This window comes from Mirounga angustirostris, unplaced genomic scaffold, assembly GCF_029215605.1.
Source record: "Mirounga angustirostris isolate CCGP_5_RB_7025 unplaced genomic scaffold, mMirAng1.0.hap1 SCAF_12, whole genome shotgun sequence".
Lineage (NCBI taxonomy): Eukaryota > Metazoa > Chordata > Mammalia > Carnivora > Phocidae > Mirounga > Mirounga angustirostris.
Genome location: NW_026991720.1, coordinates 101,120,904 through 101,144,624, shown reverse-complemented (window position 1 = coordinate 101,144,624; position 23,721 = coordinate 101,120,904). Strand labels below are relative to the sequence as shown.

At 50.3% G+C, this 23,721-nt stretch overlaps 1 protein-coding gene across 15 annotated transcripts in view; it reads right to left on the bottom strand.

Moving 5' to 3' along the window:
* The window catches only part of GRB10 (growth factor receptor bound protein 10), a 175,126-nt gene that overhangs the window by 106,142 nt on the left and 45,263 nt on the right, over positions 1-23,721 (bottom strand). For 7 of the 15 annotated variants that reach the window (XR_010406626.1, XM_064575463.1, XM_064575466.1 and 4 more), the window contains exons 3-4: positions 22,201-22,585; positions 10,923-11,012 (exon numbers count right to left, since the gene is read on the bottom strand). The exons of 4 other annotated variants lie outside the window; for them this stretch is intronic. Coding sequence is in view for 10 of the 11 variants with exons in the window: in XM_064575463.1 (XP_064431533.1) it covers positions 10,923-11,012; positions 22,201-22,218 (108 nt within the window). In the remaining variant the exon portion in view is untranslated. The remainder of the gene's footprint in view (positions 1-10,922; positions 11,013-22,200; positions 22,586-23,721) is intronic. 4 more of the 15 variants (XM_064575467.1, XM_064575472.1, XM_064575469.1 and 1 more) reach the window with 1 other exon arrangement.

Here is a 23,721-nt window from a genome sequence, read left to right as displayed (position 1 = left end):
TTAACAGACTAAGCCACCCAGGCACTCCTCAGCATCATCATCTTAATCGTGACGAATCTGGACAGTGAGACCAGAGGCCAGCCCGTTCCTTGGGAAATAAACATCCGACCTAGCTTCTTGCACTTTTCTCCCACTCTGGAATGTTCCACCAATGACGAAAGGTCTTGTTTTTCCTATGAGTTTATGCTCCCTTTTTTTTTTTTTAAAGATTTTATTTATTTATTTGAGACAGAGAGAATGAGAGACAGAGAGCACGAGAGGGAAGAGGGTCAGAGGGAGAAGCAGACCCCCTGCTGAGCAGGGAGCCCGATGCGGGACTCGATCCCAGGACTCCAGGATCATGACCTGAGCCGAAGGCAGTCACTTAACCAACTGAGCCACCCAGGCGCCCTTATGCTCCTTTTGATGGTTTCTTTTTTTTTTCTTTTTTAAGCCCTACTACCAAGCGATCCAGTTCTAGTCCCTCTGTCGACAGCAGGCTCCCAGGCATGCAGAAACAGATGGTGGAGACCCCGCCACCCCCCCAGCCCGTCCCCCCGCTGCTTGAACCCCTCAGAGAGCTGCCGGCAGAGGCGGGGAATCCACCTGCGGAAAACGAAAGGCCAGGTTTCCCATCACTCTCCTGGAAAAACTCACCAACCGTGCGCAGAGAGTGACAGAAAGTCCAGTAAGAGGAAACGGCTGAAAATCTGCTACGTGTTTATTCTTTAAAGGTCATTTACAGGAAAGGTTCGCAGAGGCTGGGAATATGCTCATCTTCAATTAATAGCTACTTCACACACCCCCTTTTGTTTTTTGGGGGTTTTTTTTGGTGTCCTCCTAGTTAATAAAAATACAGTAATAATCTTTAAAAGGTACCAGTAGCCACGTTCTCAGGGTCTCCCTCAGACATGCAGGAATATTTAGTAACCAAGCTGAGGATGACGAAGACACAGCTGTGAAAAGTCAGGGACCCCTCTGTGCTGGGGTAGTAATGGCACCAAGAGCAGGTGAGCGGCCCCATCCACCGCCACCCGCCGAAAGAGGTGCAGGGAACAGAGGGAGGGAAACGCAACCAGCAACAAAAAAGGGATCCATGCATGCTGCTAGGAAATTTGGTAGGAACGAAGCATCATACGGGAATAGCAAAACAGAATTTAAACCTACCCTACTCGCAAGACCAAACACTTAAATCGGAAAGTAAACAGTTGAAAAGCTCCCGTTTCCACTACCCCACATGCTGTATTAAAAGGGATCATTTTAAGGTTCCTCTCTCCCCCAAAATGCGTCACTAAAAAAAAAAAAACCCAAAGAACAAAAAACCAGTTGCTACCGCCTGATTCCTGTCAACCCACTTACTGCTCGTTTAGGACACGGCAGCACTTGCTGGCAGGCAGGTGGGCGGGCCGGCTGGCCCGTGCACTTGGCACCTGGGTCTTCGCTGCTGAACAAACACACAAGTTCCCCAGCGCCCCAATCCACGGGCGAGCTGCCCCAACAGACGCCCTCTTCCCCTCTGTCTCAGTGACAGGAAGGAAGGAGATGCCCTGCCTCACCACCAAGTTTCACAAACCGTGACCCCCGAATATCTCACGGCCTGTCTGCAGTCTTCAAATATTATCACGAGTAACAGGTGTCCGCCCGCCCCGCACTGTGACGCGGTCTTGGACTCCGCCAGAGAACGCAGCAGCCGCGGTCCCTGGACGGAGCCGCCGTCCACCGAACAGGCCACGGGGGCGGGAGACACACCGGCCCCCCTGTGCTCCAGCCTGAGCACATCCCGCAGACACAGGACAGAGTTCCCGACATTGCAGCCAGAGCCTGCTTTCCAGACCCCAATCGGATCTTGTCAGCAAGCCCCGCCACCCCCAGCTCCCAACACTGCAAGATCCTCCGCTTGGGCGCAGGAGCATGGTGACCCCTAACCTGTGGCTGGAGCTCGGCGTGCGTGCATACCACATAGAACAGCAGGTGGAACCTGGGTCTGCGACGGGCAAACCAGGACTCCCGTCGACCCCGCTTGGGAGGCCTGGCTACCTTCACCGCAGAGAGGGAGTGTTCACGTGAGATCTGGAGAAACCTCTCATGGAAGACACGGCCCGGGGGGCCAGGTGCAGGGAGAAGGTGACAGACGATCCCAGAGCCACAGTGGGGCGAGGTGAGAGGGGCCGAGGTGGGCAGGAAAGGTAGGCCGCGGCCAGACCAGGCAGAGCCTCCCAGGCCGAAGGGCTAACACGCACACAGCACTTGGCGGGCCCCAGAAACACGCACCCAGGACGTGCAAGCGCAGGAAGGGGAACCCTCCCTGCCTTCACGAGGCAGGCCCAGCAACCCCGTGTACTGGGTGAGCAGGTTGACGATGAGTGGCTGGCTGGCATCCAGAGCCAGGCTGCCCCACACGGACCAGCCCCCAAGGAACCCCGATTCGCAGTGTCACCATCACATCCTACCCCCACTCTGCCACCTTCTTGCTCTGCTGCCCCCTCCCCACGCCGGGTGGCTACGGTGCCCCCAGACATGGGCAGGGCAAGGCCCTCGGGGCGAGGCCACAGGGTTCTGACCCCTGAGCAGGCAGGCCGCGTCCCACCTCACAGGTGCTGGGCCAACCATGGAGAGTCCAGCAGAGAGCGAACACGACTCCCCTGTGTCCTCAAGGAGCCACACGTCGGGTGGCAGGGAGGACAGGGACAGACAGTGGTGGGAGCTCTGAAGTGAGAGTGAAAACGGGGATGCACACAGCTCCAGGGGGAGAAGGGGGCATCAGGGCCAAAGCCAGAGGAACCACTTTGAGCAAAGGCGTGGAGGTAGGGATGGCAAGATGGATACACAGAAGGGGCCGGCGGAGGCCGAGGGCACCCAGCCTCTGTTACTTCTGGTGACAGATGTCCAGAGATTCGAGGCAAAGGAGGGCCCAGCCGGGTGGACAGCGGTCCCACAACGGGTAACCGTCAGGAAAACGCTGAGCCCTTCCTCGCTGCCCAAAGAGTAACATAAAATGTCAAGGAGTCTGCTTGCATCTTAGCAGCCGGGTTTCAGGAGGTGGTCTGCAAGCATACAATCAACTCCTTGGCTAGCCTGGCCCATCTCCTCCAAAGTTCTGGGCTTCAGGGACCAAGCAGGTCACAGCGCTCAGCACTCCTGGGCAACTCCGGGGGATTCCTCCCGTCCCATCAAATGGGCCCCGTGGCTCCCATTTCGCAAAAGTCAAGTGCGACCATCAGACAAGAGCGCGGGTCTGCCCGGCTTCCAGACGGGCTCATTGTCCCCTCGCCTCACGGCCCCCACAACAGATGCAGGACAAACGCTGCTCAAGGTAAAGCCCCAGGAGGCGGGAGGCGTGTCCCACCAGAAAGTCCAGAGAAAATCCCCTAACGTGAATCCCCGAGCCCAGACCCCAGGAACTTCAAGGAGCCCGCCACGGGCAGTTCGCAGGAGGGCAGGAGGACTCGGGTCGGGCACAGCGTGTGGAGACGGCGGTGTCCTCCCTCGGCCCCCCCACTGACCAGAATGAAGTCTAGTGAATTCGGGAAGCCTACTGTGCCTCACAAAACGTCACCGTACAAATCTCATGCATCCGAGGCCAGACTGGGCAGCAAGTGCAAACCAGAACCACCACAAACGTGACCTTGACCCCCTGAGGTCCCTAAGCCAGCACTTCCCAACCCACCTGTGGGGGAGGGCGGTGTTCGCTGATGCTATTGATCCCAGTCTGTCTAGCACGGCGATTTTATACAAAACACGATAAAAATGAAGTGCTGAAACACGGGACAATACACGCCCACATTTTTATCACTAAATTCAACACTCAAATTGCTATAAAATTTCTAAATGTGTTCTCTCAATTTCTCTACTGCTCATGGGCTGGTCAGGACCAGGGCCCCCTGGGGTCGCCCAGAACACAGAGAGGCCTGCCCGGAGAGACCCTCTCCCCACAAGAAAGCCCATCTTGGCCTCCAGTGACTGATGAGACTCTCATGCCCTGAGAGAGTGGGGCAGTCCCCCTCCAGCCCCCAGCTCCGACCTGGCCAGACCCACCTGGAGGGCTGATGACTTCGTCTAAGAGGGAAAGACAAACCAGGAGGATGGAAACAAGAAAGCGTGCCAGAAACCGGGACAACGGAAGGGCCCTCAAGATCCGAGGGGCGTGTGGGCCACGGCAGGTGGGCGGGATGGACGCACGGGCTCTGTTACCAAAGGGGCCTTAGGAGGGAAACACGGGGGACTCGAGGACTCGCGTGTCACCCGGCACACACCAGAGCATCCTCCCAGCTCTGAGCACCCATGACACCACGCAGGAAGTCCTGCCTGCCGCCTCCCCGCCCGCCGGCCCCCGGCTCACACCGCCATCCCGATGCCAGCACACCAACGGGGAACACTGTGGTCCTCACAGGGACGTGATGACCTCCGAGACTTCACAGCACATAGGAAGCCCTCAACAAATACAGCTATCTTTTTAGAATGATTTTAGAATTGTTATTTCCCTGGAACCATCAGAAGAGATCGAAGAAGTGAAGCCCATGCCTGAGAGGGGGGACATTATCTGAGAAGAGGCGATGAAAAGAACATTTGGACCAGAACAAGCCTGTCTCTCTCTCCAATCAAAAACTGAATATAGGGGCACCTGGGTGGCTCAGTTGTTAAGCATCTGCCTTTGGCTCAGGTCATGATCCCGGAGTCCTGCGATCGAGCCCCGCATTGGGCTCCCTGCTCGGCAGGAAGCCCACTTCTCCCTCTCCCACTCCCCCTTCTTGTGTTCCCTCTCTCTGTCAAATAAATAAATAAAATCTTAAAAAAAAAAAAAACTGAATATATGCTAGAATATTTTTAATTTGTATTTATTTACTTACTTATAGTATTTCATTGGTTTTCAGAGACTGCCTACTTTTGGACATTTTGTTGTTGTTGTTGTTGTTTTTTAAAGGTTTTATTTATTTGACAGAGAGAGAGGCAGCGAGAGAGGGAACACAAGCAAGGGGAGTGGGAGACGGAGAAGCGGGCCTCCCGCCGAGCAGGGAGTCCGATGCGGGGCTTGATCCCAGGACCCTGGGATCATGACCTGAGCTGAAGGCAGACGCCCAACGACTGAGCCACCCAGGTGCCCCACTTTTGGACATTTTGAAATACAAACATCCTCTGACCCACACTTAAGGACGAGGGCTGGGGATTTCTCTTTAACTGCAAAGTTGTCATTAAAGTGACCCTTTATCTCATGGTGTTTTAGGATCAGAGAAATAAACGCAGGATCAGAGGATACCAACGAAATGGTGCATCACAGGAGCGCTGAGGAGAACTGAACCCAGGTCTCCCTGACAATATCCTTCCGCCTCGGCCTCAGAGACATGACCACACCACCCAGGGCCACAAACGTTAGGAAAAACAGGGCTGTTAATCAGTAGGGGGCAATGGCCTCTCTGCCCTGACATTAGTGTCATCTGGAAAGGGGACAGCATGGGGGTCCCAACTCCCAGGGCTGGCGGGAGGTTAAATGGGAGGATCCAAGACGGGAGCACAGAGTGCTCAGTGTTCTCCCCATAACCCGCACACACCGCCATCCACGGAGCCGTGAGCTCTGGGCTGAATACCCACATGACATGTCAAGGGATGACACAGAGTCCCCGCTGGTCCCCACAGGGCACACCGCTGACATGGACCCACCCAGGGTTGGCATCTGTGTCCCGACATCCAGCCGCGGTCTGCCTGTCATTCCTAACACGGTAAGTACATAAGTGAAGGAGCCACGCTACTCCCAACCGTTAAAAAAAAAAAGAGTTTTCAGTGGCTTCCGTAGTTACAGAAAGTATAAACACACACGCTGCTTACTAACAGGTCATTCACTACATCGGGTTCCAGTAAATGGAACCGGATCAGAGAGAAAATGGTTTTCCAAACCAAATGCCGTCTATTTTTATGTGACGATCCTGCAGTGATTTCAAAGACTTGGGAAGACTGCAGTCTCAAATTTACCTAGGTATCCCAAAACCACCTAATAATTCGACTTCTGGAGATGAGATCCACACTCTTTAAGAAATCAGACAGCAGCTCACGTCATCACATCAAAGCGATGGCTCATTTCCTGCGGGCCTTCGATGCGCCGAGCACGGTGCCGAGGACTCTAAGTGACGTCTAATTCTCACAGTGATGTTGTGAAGAGAAGAAGTGGACACGGAATTTATTTAGCGTATGGTACATTACACATGTACAAATTCCCTCCTCTACTTCACAAAACACCTCTGTAAAAGAGCGGTTGTTACGAAATTCAGAACCGAAACTTAAAATGATTTGCAAAACCACTTCTAGGGAGACATCCTATCAGCTGGGACGCTCTCATGGAATAAATACAAGGGATGGGACAAATGATCTCTGCATCCTTGCATCCTTCCAACTCGACTGTGAGAGCCATAAGGAGCCGAAGTCACCAGCTACAAATTTCTAGAAGAAAATGGAGTCCGATACAAATGTCCTTTTGCCAAGATATGGACGCATAAGAATAAAAATGAAGAAGCTACAGGATCCCTGTCTGGCTGAAAAGATAAAGATGGGCTTTGGGAACGGAATTCATTTCTGGGGACCGATCCCAAGTCAAGACAACAGGAATGATGTCATCCCCCAGGTGCTCCAGACACTGCCAGAAGATGCAGGCCCCAGCTGTTGTCCACAGACACCCGCAGACCCTGCAGAACATCCCCAGCCGTACGTGCTCGGCAGGCGAGGTCCCATGCTCGGGCTCTGATCTTGTCGCCGTGGCCCCAACCACGAGTAGACGAGCCAGCAGACACGAGGAGGCCCACAGCACTCACTGGAGAAGTCAGCGACCTAAAACAGCAGTTGACAAACTTCTTCTGCAAAGGGCCAGACACCACTCCACTCGGCTGCTGAGCCCAAAATCAGCCACTGCGGAGATGTCAACAAATGAGCATGGCCCTGGTCCCGTAAACCTTCATTTAGAAAAGCAGGCAGGGGGCCGGACGGGCCCACGGCTGTCGCCTGCCAGAGCCTGAGCTCTGCCCAAAGGCTCCGGCTCCGGGACTGAAATGGAGCCAAAGGAGCAACACGCAGCAACAGGGGCCTGGGCCAGACTGTAGGAATTTGCTCTACAGAGGGATGGTGGCAGGTAAGGGGAAGCGAGCAGGAGGCTGCTCCGACCTCCACCTTAAGCACGGGGGTCACAGGGACACTCTCTCAGATGCTGACTTCGAAGACAAGCCTATATGGTTTTTTTGTTCTGTTTTGTTTTTAAAGATTGTATTTATTTATTTGAACGAAAGAGAGCAGGAGAGCACACAAGCAGAGGGAGCTGCAGGTGGGCAAGGGGAAGCAGGCTACCCGCTGAGCAGGGAGCCCGACACGGGACGCGATCCCAGGATCCTGGGATCATGACTTGAGCCGAAGGCAGACGCCCAACCGACTGAGCCACCCAGGCATCCCATAAACATACGTGCCTTTGACTCAGAAATCACGAATAAAAATTGTAAAAGTAAAGCTCGATACTCAGAATAAATACCTGGAAATTCAATGGTGAGCTTGATAACCTCCATCATGTTTACCTTCGAGCATTTCGCTGCCAAAGCACCGTTCAACGTTCTGTTCACAGGTTTTACCTGAACCTATCACGCTTCCTATTTTTTTTTGCTTTTTTCTTAAGGATAGTGTTGCTTTCATTTATAGTCAATAAATAAAATGTACCTCATAACAGGTGCGTAATCCCTTCCTTGAAACCCTGCAGCCTAGATGGAGATGGGAATTCAGGACTTTTCAGATTTGAGAGAGAGAATGCAGGGGCCAGGGAGGCCTGGTAATGGAGCCATTATGCCCCTAAAGGGCACAGCTCTGGATGAGTCGAGTCGGGGTCGGCTGTGACATGAGAAATGAGAATACCTCTCAGTCTGGAGTTTTTGGGGTTTTAAAATCACAGACGATGGGCTGCATCCCCCATTCCTACTTGACCAAAGTCTCACCTCCGCCCCGGCCTCCCCAGGCTAGGCTTTTCCTCCTCTGTCATCTGTGGAGAGCGCCCTGCCCAGTCCAGCCTGGGCTCCACCCTGGCTCTGGGCACTTCCTCCAGGGAGGCCTCCCTGACCTCTCTCCCCCTGGCCTGTTTTGTTCGCCTCGTATTCTCACTCACAATCATCTTATTTGCCTGCTGTCCCATGTCCACCTCCCCTACTAGGACCCATGAGCCCCGGGAATCTGCCTGCCTCATACAAAGCTGTCTTCCTAGCTCTGACACTGTGTCGGGCACAGTTGATGACCAAGGAATGAAACGTCAGTACCCTGGGCTGGGTGTCCAAGATGCGGCCACCCCCGTGCCAGGCGATTTCTGTGTTTTTGCTCCGATCCCCACACAACCTGGACACCACTAACCCTCTCTTACCAGCAGGGAAACTGAGGCACAAGAATATTACAAGATCCCCCCCCACACACAAGGTCACAGAACTATAACAATATCGTATTTTAAAGGAGAAACCTACATCTTAAAAGTGAAGCTGTTTGCCCCTATCCCACTAGCCCCGGGGCCCCGTCACGCCCATCCGCTGGCCCGGTCCCTACAGCGGAAAGCAGGATAATTTAACGCGCATGCTAATTGGGGTGCTTCTGTGTCTATAAACAGCTCTACATCTCAGCAACCCATTGACCGAACCCGGTAACTAATCCACGCCCCAGCTCGGAGTGAACAGCTAGAATTAGAAAACCGTTCGTACGTTGACGATCTTCAGAAATTCTTCTCTATAAAAACTTGGGAGATTTCTCTAATTGCTATAATTGCGGATTGCTCAAGGCCAGAATTCACTGTAAATCATCCCATTTTCTGAGAAATTCTGGAACTGTCATCTGATTTTCCAGGAACAGCGGATGTGAACTGCCAAGTCTGGCTGCTGGATTTTTATGGCAGGAAGACTGTCCCATCAAAAGCCACCAAACAGCATGACTGAGCATTTCCTCCAGGGGTGACAGAGGCTTGCGGGGGCTGCCTACCATGCCGGACAACTGGCTCGGACAGCTGAGTCAGCAAAGACAAACAGCCAGCGCGTCCGTCTGGGGAGTGAGGCGTGACCTCTACCTGGTGCTTCTGCCATCTCTGTATGGCCCGGTGGGAAACTGAAGACAGGGGTGGGGGGGATGGCAAGAGGGACTCGGTGCCCTCACCCTTCCCTCCATCAGGTCTGGCCCTCAAGGTCCGCTCTGTAACCAGCTGGAGAGGACCATTCTCCACCAACTTTCAGCGCAGGGAACCTTCAAACTGTCCCCGGGGGAGTCCGCGGAGACAGCTTCCCGTATGGTGCACTGATCCATCCCCTCCATTTGGGAGTGATGGTGTGAAGTGAAGGGCAGCAAGACAGATGATGGGCACAGTCTGGGCCCAGACAACTGGTCAAAGCTAAGTGACCACAGGAGAACGAGCCATGAATGCAGCACAGAGCTTAATCAACGGGGTGAGGCCCTTTAAGAACAAGAAATGAACCCTGCAGGGCGCCTGGGTGGCTCAGATGGTTAAGCGTCTGCCTTTGGCTCAGGTCATGATCCCAGGGTCCTGGGATTGAGTCCTACATCGGTCTCCCTGCTCCTCGGGAGCCTGCTTCTCCCTCTGCCTCTCTCTCTCTCTCTCTGTCTCTCATGAATAAATAAATAAAATAAATAAATAAATAAATAAAAACAGAAGTCCTTTAAAAAAAAAAAATGAACCTTGCAGAAGGTCGAGGGCCTCGCACAGAGCCCACTCACTGAAAAGACCCACTTGTCCCCAGCATGCTCCGCAGTTCGGCTAGGGTGCTGGCTCTCTTTTCTGGCTTGTGACCGGCTTCAGTCTCGTCTCAAATTCAGCAGCTACAACAAACAGTATTCCTAGCCTTCAGCCTCTCTCCGAAGGTTCACGTCACTTCGACACCAAAAAAAATTAAAAAGGAAAATCTCTCCGCAGCCGTGGTGCATAAGCAAATTCTCATCACTATTGCCAGAGAGGCTTTACAGATAAAGGGAGGGAAAAACAGTATCAGAGCAAGGGTAGAGCGTACGGAAGGACCTCCAAACCTTGGGAGCCCTGCTGGGGAGAGACGGAGGCTGAATGAGAGATGGTACCAGGACTTGAAGTGTTGAGAGACTGATAAAGATGGACAAGCTTGGGGCGCCTGGGGGCTCCGTCGGTTAAGCCTCTGCCTTCAGCTCAGGTCATGATCCTGGGGTCCTGGAATGGAGCCCCCCTGCTTGTCCCTCCACCCCTCCCCTGCTGTGCTCTCTCTCTCTCTCTCTGTCTTAAAAAAAAAAAAAAAAAAAGGACCAAGCCTTGCTTGTGCATTCCTTCAGAAGCATCCCTCCACACTGTCAAGTAAAAGTTCAAACACAAACGTGGTTCAGAAGATGAAGGAAGCGTACAGGGCAAACCCACCCGAGCGGCCCGCAGAGAGGAGCTCGAGAACCTGGATGGATGGGTCTGAACATGTCCTTCACCAAACCCCACCTGATGCTAGTGGGTGGAGGGGAAAAAGAGCCAGTCTTTCGGGGAGGACTCCATCTCCAAAAGGCAGGCTGCATGCGCCTGGGCTCAGAGACCTCCCTCTCCCCACTTCTAGCTCCGGATGCTGTGTCTCCGCATGAACATCCCCGAAGCCGCCACGGCCACTCGCCACCCGGAGCTCTGGGGCCCAGCAGACGACCCCACGGCGCCTGAGCCTTCCAAACACCCCCTCCTGCGCGTCAGAGAAAACGCTGCACCACAAGGACAATCTTCTCGAAGGGAGGATGCCATGAACATAGAGAACACGTGATAAGGTCTCCCAGTACAAAGCGAGGACAACTGTGGGAGCCACGCGTGATCCTCCGTGGGACATGCCAGAGGCCCTCGCACAGACACTGCCAGGCACGGAGTGGGTCATGGTCACTAACTACATTTGTGCCGTGACCTGGGCCACCACCACGTGCGGGCAGCAGCCATCCACGCTCCCTCATACCTGGTAGTACGGATGGTGCAAGAAGGAATCTGGGCAGCCAGCTAAAGCCATTGGCTCCTTCTTCCAGTTACATTGACGGATCTGCAGCGCCTACAACAAAGACAGACCGTGAGAAGCTGGACTGGAGAAAAAATGAACTCCTCACAACTTGTTCGAGAGCAATGCGGCTGAGGGGGTAGCCCTTAGACACCCCTCGGGTGGTCAGGTGCTCGGCTGGGATGTCTACTAATGGGGGTATCCACTTACCTTCTAACAGAAGGAGCCTAGTGCCAGCTACAGAGCCGTGGGGAGCCATCCACGTGGTCCCAGGGCCTGAGGGGTGAAGGGGGTGCTGGCCCATGGTTCTGACCGCACGCCTTCCCAGGAGCTCCCAGGGACCCCTGGGCTCTTTCCTCGTTACAAATACTGAACCCCTGAAGACTTTATCTTACTTTGGCAATTATGGATTTAGCCCAATTCCAATGAGGCACCAAGGTGGCTGTGTGCATGCTGGGTGTCCCGGCCACAGGCAAGATCGACCACCATCAGGAGCATCTAAGGGCCCCCGGTCAGCTCCACACTCTTCCTGCAGGCCACGGTTCTGTGACCACAGCCTCTGAGAATAACATTCACAGAAACGGACTTCTGAACATACAGGAAACTTTCCGGACCTCTAAGTAAGCTGCGAATACCAGCAGCTTCACTAACAGCACACTGTCTCTTACAGTGAGCTCCTAATATGCGCGAAACAGAGATCCTGTCTTTTTCTTTTTTTTTTTTCAAGATTTTATTTATTTGACAGAGAGAGAGAGAGCACAAGTAGGCAGAGCATCAGGCAGAGGCAGAGGGAGAAGCAGGCTTCCCGCAGAGCAGGGAGCCCGATGCGGGGCTCGATCCCAGGACCGCGAGATCATGACCCGAGCCGAAGGCAGACGCTTCACCAACTGAGCCACCCAGGCGTCCGTCTTTTTCTTTTTTAATCTACTGTGGCACAAACCACGGGCCTGCAGCATACAGAGCAGCCGAGTTTCCCAGCTGAGTCTGACAAAGGCCCCTCCCTTCTGAGGCTGGGGTGAGGGGCGACCAGCGGCTTGGCCTGGACTGGGGATGGGTCATCCCTTTGCCTTTGAACACAAAAAATGCTCTGCCAAACTTCCACGAAGCGAGCTTCTCTGAGATACATCTTTCTTTCTAAATCTCAGGAGTAATCAGAGAGCAGGGCGTGGATTCCAGGAACAGAGGCAGTATGTCTTCTCCTTCAGAAATCATCAGACATGAAAACGTGTTCAGGAATGGCAGCATATGAACGCTCCCCATCATAATCAATCCCAGAGGTGCACACCCTGGACCCTTGGTCCCTTGGTGGCCCAGACACCCTGAATGATTGCTAATTCTGGGCCACGGGAGGCTTTCTTGAGCCACCAGCTAACTTACTATACCCTGTAGGACTGAGCTCAGGGATCACCTCCTCCAGGAAGTCCTCTCAGACTGCCTCTCACCAATCACCACTGCTCCGAGATGGCTCCGTCAGTGTCCCTTCTGGGCTCCTGGGCCTCACGCTGGGCTTACATCCGTTTTTCCATCTGCCACACAGAACTGTAAATGCACCTTCCCGGTCTCGCTCCCCCCACGTAAACTGTGCATTCCCTGTGCCCCAGCACCCACGCCCAGTGTGGACGCTGCCTGCCTGTCAGGCCCCCGCTTCACCGGGCTCTTGGCATCTGGATCCAAACAGGGCAGGTTTCACGAAGGGGACTCTGCGGGTCATCCGTGCCACCCGGTTAGAGCGGGAAGAAAACAAAATGACTCCAGGACAGCCGCCCCACCATGTCCGGAGGCTGCCAGCAGGACCACCCACCTCTCCTACACTGTCCCCAGCGGAGCCCCATGCCTCACCTCCCGCGCACCTGCAGCAGAGAAGCTCCCTCCAGACACAGTCTGAGGTTTTAAGAATTCAGAAATCAAAGACTCACAGAAGCTTCCCAGGGGAAACCTAAAATCAGATGGGTGCATAAAAGTCAGGATATTCATTCTATCGACTGAAGTAGCAAAGAAATCAAGGTAAGGCCCAGTTATGGGCTGAACGGGGTCCTCCTCAAAATTCAGAAGTTGAAGCCCTAACACCCAGGATGCACAATGTGGCTGAATTTGGAGGTGGGGGGTCTTGAAAGAGGTGATAAGGTTCCCATGAGGCATTAGCGTGGGCCCTGATCTGCTGTAAGAGGAGATCGGGACACAGACCGTGGGAAGAAGACACGGGGAGGAGACAGGCATCCACACCCCATGAAGAGATGCCTCGGAAGGAACAGCCCTGCCCACAGCTCGAGCTCAGACTCTGGCCTCCAGAGCCATGAAAAAATAAATTTCTGCTGTTTGAGCCACCCAGTCAGTACTATTCTGTTCTGGTGGGCCTCGAAAACTAAATTAGACCCAAGATATAAAAACACTACTAAATTGTCATTTCAGCGAAAAGGAACAGAAGTGCCCTAAACCTGTAACGTTTACTACCAACCCCCTATGTTTCCTGTGAGTGTGTGGGATCCTTTAAGCCAACTGGGCAGAAACCAAAGAACAATCCCTAAGAGGCTGCTGGGCTAACAAGATGGCGGGAGCACCCCACTCCCCGCATGGGCACAGCTATGGCGTGTCACCTCCCTCCAGGCTCCGGCCAGGCCAGCAGCCCCCAGCCCTGCAAACCTGGCCCCCATGGTGGCGAGTCTCATGTGTCCAGCACCAACCTAGAGGCTGTTCTAAAAGCACTCCGTGGGGGCACCTGTGTGGCTCAGTTGGTTAAGCGTCCAACTCTTGGTTTCGGCTCAGGTCCCGATCTTAGGGTGGTGAGATCGAACCCTGCGTCGGGCTCCATGTTGAGCATGGAGTCTGCTTGAGACTCTCTCGCCCTCTGCCCCTCCCCACTACGCATGCGCGTGCACTCTCGCTCTCCCTCTTAAATAAATAAATCATAGATAGATAGACAGATAGATAAAAGTACTCTGTAGGCATGGGTAACATCTGCAATCACTGGACTTGAGTAAAGGTGATCACCCTCCATAATGGGCGTGGGCCTCGTGCAATGTGTGGAAGGCATAAGAGCAAAGACTGAGGTTTCCCCAAGAAGGGATTTGGCCTCAAGACTGTAGCAAACTCCTGCCTGAGTTCCCGGACTGCCAGCCTGCCCCATGGACTTCAGACTTGTCAGCCCCTACAGTCACATGAGCCAATTCCTTAAGATAAATCTCTGTACAGACACACACATGTTTCGGTTTCTCTGGAGAACTCTGACGTATACACCCCAACCAACCACGGCCAGCTCCCAGGACCACGCTGTGCTGTCTCCTGTGGGCCTCCCCAAAGCCCGCATGGGTCTGATGAGTCTGCGTGGACAGCCTCCCAGCCCCGGGCCCTCCTGCAAACACATCTTCCACCTCTTCAGCCTGCAGCCTCACTTTCCTGGGACGCTGTTTTTCTCCCTTCCACCCACATCTGAAGGCCTGGGGGAGGGTTCACAGCCTCCTGGCTCCCTCTTCCTGCCGCAGAGAATGGGCCTTCCTGGCCGCTCAAGGACCCTCTCTGCACCCATACTAAACTATTGCCCCACACCTCCTTCTGCCACTGTTTCCCACACTCCTTCCAGCTCACTCCTCACCTGCTGCTTGCCCGGCCTCATATGCCTCCAGAACTCTGGGATGTGTTCAACACGTGGAAACACGTTACCTTCCCCCTGAAGCTTCAAATTTAATGGGTTTTGGAGTGCCAAAAATACCACATAAACATGCCAATTTTATTACCTAAATATGACCTTTGAAAGTATTTACCAAGTGAGATTGCTTCTCAGCCAGAAAAATATATAGCCCAAAAGCCCTGTTGAGTAGGTTCCTTTGGGATAGGAAAACTATAGTTAGACACACTAAGAAGATCAGAGTAACTCTGGTCTCTTAATAAAATGTCTCAAACCCAAAGCTAACATCGTATTTAATGGTGAAAGATGGAAAGCTCTTACCTAAGATCAAAAACAAGGTGAGGATGCTGGCTTTTGCATCTTCTACTCAACATTGCATTGGAAGTTCTAGCTAGAGCAATAGAGCAAGAAAAAGAAATAAAAGGCACCCAAATCAGAAAGCAACTAATACGATCTCTGTTCACAGATGAAATGATCTTATCTACAGAAAACGCTAAAGATTACTAAGACATGCCCTCAATTTCTAGCTAACAAATAAATGCATTAAAGTTGCAGGATGGAAGATCGACACACTAAAATCAGTTGTATACTGATTTTATATACTCAGTATACACTCTATACAAAAAAATCTGAGAAGGGGATTAAGAAAACGCCATTCAAAATAGCATCAAGAATCATAATTAGGAATATATTCAACTAAGGAGGCAAAAGACTCATACACTAAAAATTGCAAATACTGCTGTAAGAATATAAAGAAGATATAAATAAGAAAAGCACCCTGTGTTCATGGTTTGGAACATTTAATACTGTTCACATGATGATAATCCCCAAAGCAATCTACAGATTCAACGCAATCCCTCACAGATTCCCTCCAGCATTGTTGCAGAAATCGATAAAATCTTTCTAAAATTTATATATATTCTCACAGGACCCCAAATAGCCACACATACACACACACAAAAAATCTTGAAAAAGAAGAACAAAATTGGAGGACTCACATTTCCTGATTTCAAAACCTACTACCAAGCTACAGTGATAAAGGTAATGTGAAATGGCAGAAGGACACCCATAGAGACTAATGGACTCGAATAAAGAGTGCAGAAATAAACCTTCATATATAATGGTTGGCTGATTTTCAACAAAGGTGCCAGGACCATTCGATGAGGAAAGGACAGTCTTTTCAACAAATGGTTCTGGGAAAATCAGATACCCACATGCAAAATGATGAAGTTGGACTTTTGACTTACACTATCAATGAACATTAATTCAAATGGATCTAAGACCTAAATATAAGAATAAAAGTATAAAATTCTTAGAAGAAAACCTAGGGAAAAGTTTCCATGATGTTGAATTTGACAATAACTTCCGGGATAAGACACCAAAGGCACAGACAACAAAAGACAAACTGGACTTCATCCAAATTAAAAACGTTTGTGCGAAGGACACGATGGAGGGAGTGAAAAAACCCACAGAGAAGGACAAAAGAGTTGCAAATCATTTATAGGGTAAGGGATTAATATCCAGAATATATAAAGAACACCTACAACTCAACAATAAGAAAACAGACCACCAATTTCAAAAATGGTCAGAGGACTTTAACTAGACATTTCTCCAAGGAAAACATAAAAATATCCAATAAACACATGGAAAGATGCTCCATATGACTAGTCATTAGGGAAACTCAAATCAAACCACCATGAGATGTCACACAAAATCACAGGTGTTGGTGGGGATGTGGAAAAACTGAAACCCTTCTGCATTGCTGGTGAGAATATAAAATGGTGCATCCTCTGTGGAAAACAGTGTAACAACTCCTCAAAAAACCAAACAGAGAATTAACGTAAGTTCCAGAAACCCTATTTCTAAGCATATACCTCAAAAGAAGTGGAAGCAAGGACTCAAACAAATCCTTGTACACCCATGTTCATAGCAGCACTGTGTACAATAGCCAAAGAGTGTGAACAACCCAAGTGTCCATCAACAGATGAATGAATAAGCAAAACGTAGCATATCCATGCCATGGAATATTATTCAGCCTTGAAAGGGAACACTTTGATACATGCTACGACATGGATGAACCTTGAAGACATTACGCCAAGTGAAGTAAGTCAGTCGCCAAAGCACAAATATTGTAGGACCTCACTTATATGAGGCACCTAGTATAGAAACAAGAGGTAGAAGTTTGCAGGGGCTAGGAGAAGGGAAGTTTGTTCAATGGATACAGAGTTTCTGTTTGGGATGAGGACAAAGTTCTGGAAATAGATAACCATGATGGTTACACAACATTGTGAATGTACTTAAGTCCACTGAATTGCACACTTACAAATGGCTAAAATAGTAAATTTTACGTTTCATATATTTTACCCCCAGTTTTTAAATATCGGAAAAGATGGCTATTCAATGAGCTTCCTTTAATAAAATTAACAACTTCTGCTAAATTTCTTTAAAGATTTTATTTATTAATTTAGAGAGAGAGAGTGGGAGGAGAGGCAAAGGGAGAGAGAGAGAATCTCAAGCAGACTCCCCGCTGAACACGGAGCCCAATGCAGGGCTCGATCTCATGATGCAGAGATCATGACCTGAGCCGAAATCAAGAGTCAAACGCTCAACCGATGGAGCCACCCAGGCACACCCCCAGCCCTGCTAAGTATTGTTTAATACAATCACGAGATTCAGCAGAATTTCTTAGGATGATAAAACTTGAAGATGGATAAAGCAATGATTGCAAATTCACTTTTATACAAACTTTTTTTTTTTTTTTTAAATACCACCAAGTTTCCTGTTCACACTTGTTCTACCACTTGGAAATTGTTTACGGCTTGCCCATTTTGGTTTCTCTTGAGCACCCATGCCCTCTCAGTTGTGTGACTCTGCGTAACCCAAATGTCTGACTGGTGAAATGGAAACCCCACGGCAAGCCCTCCGTAAATCCACCCTGCTGTCCACACTTGACAAAGACGAAGACCACAGTCATGATCTGTGCTCTCGTGGAGACTCAACCTCCATCCTGCTCCTCAACAAAAAAACCACACTTCGAAATGTCCTACAACAGTCCAGGGGTGATGACATTCTGTGCCACTTTGCAGAGAGTTCCATATTCAAATCATCAGCTGATTTATCAAAATGATGTGCTCCATAGCCTGACAAAGGGCCTGACAGGCAGGTAGATATTACAGCTTTATATCTACCACAATAAAAGGCATTCTCATGAACAGTTGTAGAATGACTAAGAAATTGTACCAACGACTGTTGTCTTTTTTCTTGCTTCGAGGAAAGGGGCTTACGGATAAGGTCATCTTGTGTTGGTTTCTTTTTGACTATGAATTTTGTCCATTGCCAGAATGCATTATAAATAATGTATTGGAGTCTATCCTTTCTTTTAAAAAAGCTTTTATTTACTCATTTTTAGAGAGCGAGTGAGGGGGGTAGGGGCAGAGGGACAGAGGAAGGGAGAGAAAGAGAGAGAGAGGGAAACAGACTTCCTGCTGAGCATGGAGCCCAGTGCAGGGGATCGATCTCACAACCCTGACATCATGACCTGAGCCGAAAGCAAGAGTCAAGACGCTCAACCAACTGAGCCACCCAGGGACCCCGGAGTCTGTCCCTTTTAATGGAGTTTTGAACTTGTGATAAAAATTTAAATAATCTTCACCATGAAGCCTGAACTTTCTTCCTTATTAGACTATAGTTCAGAAAAATAGTTCCAGCAAAGCCAAAAGTTTGCTGATTCTAGAATCAACATTTTTCTCAACAATGTCAATATTTACACTTCTGGGTCCAGCAGCTGAACTTCAACAGTGCCTTTGTTCTTTCTGTCTCATGTTTATTTGTTTTTCCATTTTAAGGGAAATTTCTACTAAATTAAAGTGATACAACTATCTTAAAATTTTAAAACGTTGCATCAAATAATGCTTTTTGGGCGTTCCTGAGACTCTAAAGACTGGCACGCATATGCCTTTCACATCACAACCAACTACAAATTATGCTTGTGGCGGATTTCAACTGTCCAGCGTCCCCCCACCAATCAGGATGACTCTATATGCTAGAAAAATCGACTACGGTGCCAACAGGTGCGCTGAAGGACCCTCGCATCTCATGACACGCCCAACGCATCACACTTGGCAATGTGCTCAGGATCCATGCAATCCACTCTGATGCTTCCTCTTCCGATCTGTTTTCCCTACTGAACACTCCGTGCGTGACCTACTAACCTGATGCTTGGCTCGACGATGGGATGCAACCCACGATCTGAAAACAGGGTCAGGTTCGGGTTTGTACTTAGTGCCCGCAAGCTCACGGGCTTTCCTTGCACAGGTATGCAGGATGGAGACTGCTGCCCACTGGATCAGCCACTCTGTCCCCACCTCCCCCCACCCACACCCCTTTACTTCCTGGCTTAGGGCAGCAGTCCACTTCAGCCATTCCCTGGCTAACACCCGAGCTCCCACGTGTGTCACCTCCTCTGACCTACTCTTAGAAAAACACAACTCGGGCACCTGAGTGGCTCAGTTGGTTAATCATCTGCCTTCGGCTCAGGTCATGATCCCGGAGTCCTGGGATCGAGTCCCACATCGGGCTCCCAGCTCGGCGGAGAGCCTGCTTCTCCCTCTGACCCTATCCCCTCTCATGCTGTTTCTCTCTCTCTCTCTCTCAAGTAAATAAATAAAATTTAAAAAAAAAGGAAAAAGAAAAACACAACTCTTAGAAAAACACAACTCCTCTGCTTAACACAACTAGCCATCTCCGCATCCCTGAAGTCACTGACCGTGCAAGATGGACTCTTCCCATTTCTACTCAGCCACAAATCCAAATTGTGCATTTATACCGCTGGGAAAATCTAGTATGTGTCCTTAGAGAATTTACTATGTCCTCTCTGGCATGTCCGCTTCCGACTTTCCCCTCAGTGCCCGCTCTTGGGATATTCGGATGACACCCAGCACAGGCACTGAACGGCTATTCGCCCCGCCACCCTGCTCCAGGGTCATGGCCAGCACCTGACATCAATCCTATCACACTTGTAGTTGGTAAATGCCTTCTTGTTCAAGAACTTGTTAGTTGGAATATGCCCTGCTGTACCCAGGACAGCACACAGTGGGGACTCCAGAAGGTCTGCATGCTAACGGGACTAACTACCTTCATTGTTGGTGGACAGGCTAACTAATAACACTTAATTTAAAAATAAAATCAGGGCGCCTGGGTGGCTCAGTCGTTAAGCGTCTGCCTTTGGCTCAGGTCATGATCCCAGGGTCCTGGGATCGAGCCCCGCATCGGGCTCCCTGCTTGGCGGGAAGCCTGCTTCTCCCTCTCCCACTCCCCCTGCTTGTGTTCCTGCTCTCGCTGTCTCTCTCTGTCAAAAAAATAAATAATACCTTTAAAAATAAATAAATAAATAAATAAAAATAAAATCAAAAAGAGAAGCTGCAAGTCTTCTATCACTGTAGGACTTTTTACAAAGAAAGCTATCCCTTCCGTAAAAGCCAGGGACCCTGCTATTTACCAGGAACAATGTAATTGACCCACATTCATGACATATTAAGATAGTCACTTGTGGAGCTGAAAACAGAATATTCGCATTCTAAATCATAATCAATGCATAAAAAGAAACTCATAATACTTCAAACATCAAAGGGAAAATAGAAACCAGGCGATGAAGACAGCATTCAAAAAAGAAACAATTTATTCCAAAAACAGACGACGTGTAGCAAAAAGTGTCAACTATCTGATGCGCTTTTCAAAATAACATTCAAAACTATTCCAATATTAAGAAAAAAATTACTCAAAGCACACTGAAATAGAAATGCTTTAAAAAGAGAGCCAGGAAGGGAGGGACAGAGATGGAGTGGGTAGAGACACAAGAACAGAACAAAAGTCAAGCGTGGTGACAAGCTCGGGAACGGGGCCAGCGAAGCGTAGGGCCACGTAAGATGCTCGTGAACTGCGAACAGCAGAGCACACGGCCCACAGTGTGGTTAGCAAGCGCCAACAGTACTCACCCTCCAGCCTCCAAACAACACAGCATCTGCATGCAGGGGGCTTACAGTAAGTGGACGAACGCTACACTTCGACAAGAAACTCACACTGCAAACAAGAACTCCACGTACAAAAGGAAAGCAAAGGAATACCGTATGTTTTAATCATACGGTAATTTTACAGAAGTTAATAAAGAAATAAATTTGGAGACGTCAGTAGAATTAGAACTTTTATTATAAATAAATACCAAAATCAAAATAATCTTTAAAAAATGCCCTTATATGGACACCTGGGTGGCTCAGTTGGTTAAGCGTCTGCTTTCGGCTCAGGTCGTGATCCCGGGGTCCTGGGATCAGGCCCCACATCGGGCTCCTGGTTCAGTGAGGAGCCTGCTTCTCCCTCTCCCTCTGCCCCTCCTCCCTGCTCACAACCTCCCTCTCTAAAATAAATAAATAAAATCATTTAAAAAAATAAATAAAATAAAAAAACACCCTTCTGATAGAAAACACTGCAGATAAAATAGACTGAAACCCACAGCCCTACCACCTTTGCCCCTACATGTAAAGAAAGCAATGGACTTGGATGTTCTTACTATTGATTATTTCCATTTGTCAAGACAAAAAAAAAAAAAGATGATTCGTGAGGTAGGGATGTGTGTGTATGTGTGCAAATACACGCACGCACGCACACGCCCTCACACGAGGATCATCCCCACTGTTGACAAGAGTAACATGAAGTGCAGTGGTCAAGGTCCTGGGGCCAGTAATGGGAAAGAGACAGAGGTGACCGAGGACGGGATGAAGCTCAGTCCAAAAATCCACGCTCTTAACCAGAACCCATAGTCCCGTGGTTTTCAAATTAGGGTCCCCGGACAGACGGCATGAGCACCACCTGGGAACCTGGGCACACACACATGCTCCAGCCCGGAATGTGGGGCCCTTGTGTCCGGGGCCTGGAACCAACCACGGGGCACCTTGGGTGCCCGGGCTGCACCCCAGATCGGCAAAAATAAAATCTTGGGGATGCGGGCATTGTTTCAAGCTCCCCGTGTTCGCAAAGTTGAGAACCACTGCTCTTGTCTCTTTTCCTTACATGGTTAACCCTTTTTTATGATGTTTGCGAGGGGGGAAAAATCGAGAGAAAATTGCAATATAGCTTTGAAGAGTCACATTCTGGAAGCTGGGGAGGGAAACCTACCACAACTGAAGTAAACAATATAATCAGTTCCTCAAAAGGCCACACCTGAATCCTAAGGGCCAGATTCCCACAGGGAAGCTGCACCTGGTACGTTTTCTGCCTTTTAAAAATCTTTTACTTTTTCCTATGCAGATAGAATCCCTTCTAGAACACGGCAGTGGGGGGAGGAGGGGAGGCAGACCAAAGTGCTATACTCAACGGCAGAGACTGACCTGCAGCAGAGAATGACCTCATCACCTCAAACTTCAGGGTTTCAGGTCCAAGGGTCTGGATTTGACCCTATGTAGGAGAATGACCTTTGACCTTACACTCTGTCTTTGGTAAGAGGCCTGTTTGGAATATTCTATTCAAGTATCCACAGTACCTGACACCTAAGTGCTTTGGTCAGCCTGCTGACAGAAAACCAGCGAAATTTTGAAATGAAACTTGGTGATGGCCACGCTCCTCACTTACGTTACTTGCGTGGAGCATTGCGTCCTCAAACGATCCATGTGGAGACACGGTAATTATTCCCACTAGACAGGCCAGGAGGCTGAGCAGAAGCTGCTTGCTCGGGTCACCCACGCCGGCCAAGTGTGCGGTCAGCCCTGGAGCTCTGCTCTGCCCAAATCCAAATCCCAAGTCCTGAGCTCGGATGCGGGGTCCCCGGGGAACAGGATCTGGTCCGCGCGAGGTCAGAGAGGCCAAGGCTGGACGTTGATCTTCAATTTCCAGCTGCCTCAGCCCGTGGGCACTGGGGTCTGAGAGACGGGCCTCCACCTCGGCTGGGGTTAATACGCACGTGTGCAGTGATGTGCTAAGCGCCGGACAGGATTGCTACCCCAGTTCCCGAAGGCTCCTGTAAGGAACGACCCAACAGACTGTAGGCACCCAGCACTGGAGGAAGTCAAGAAACAACAGAGCGAGAGAAGAGCAAGGGTATCCACAGAGAACAGCCGGGACTACACACGGGCAGAGGGGCCTCACGACCTCCCTCATGAACGCATTACCAGGGCAAAACCACACTGGCCTCGGGTCATGAAAACAGAGGCAAAGGCGGTCCGTGAGGATGCTGCACCCCACCATTCCATGCCCACCTTCCCAGAAGGGATGGCCTTCCCAGGCCGCCATGATGGCTGAACACGTGCAGCTGACAAGAGGAAGCCCACATTGGTGCAGAGCCCCAGACAATTCGGAAACCCGTGAGGGGACCGTCCCCACTTCACAGAAGAGGACACGGGCTTTAAGATGAGGATGACCTGGCCAGGGCCGCTCAGGGGTTTGCAGGACCCTGCAGACAGGGACCACCCGTGGAATGCACACGGGTAGCCGGCTCAGGAGTCGGAGAAAAGGAAGGATCGGAAGCTCTTGCAGAGAAGGGCATCCTACCTTGTGTGACCAGGGGACACCGGGGGAGAAGGAAAAGCATTATAATGTTAAATTTAGAATGTGGATTATTTACACACAGGCCTAAAATCAGGGTCCTCTTAAAAAAAACTCACTTTCCCTGACACACACACACACACCCTTTAACTCATTAACATTTTGTTTTCACTACTGATGTCATTACTTAGGATAAACCTTGACAGTTGAGATGTATGAATTATTACAAATTACTGAACACCTGTGGGTGCCTTCTAAGGGACAGCTCTTTGCACATCCAAACATAAAAGGAGAACAAAAATGAAGAGACTGAATCACTTAAGTGAAAAAGGTTAAGATGGGGGCGCCTGGGTGGCTCAGTCAGTTGAGCGTCTACCTTTGGCTCAGGTCATGATCCCTCAGTCCTGGGATCAAGCCCCACATAGGGCTCCTTGCTCAGCAGGGAGTCTGCTTCTCCCTCTGCCCCTACCCCCGCTTGTGTTCGCTCACTCTCTCTCTCAAATAAATAAATAAAATCTTAAAAAAAAAAAGAGAGAAAGGTTAAGATGACCATGATGCCACCCACAAGGCCCACCACGTCCCGGACCTACTGCCCTAGCAGCCCGCCCTTCA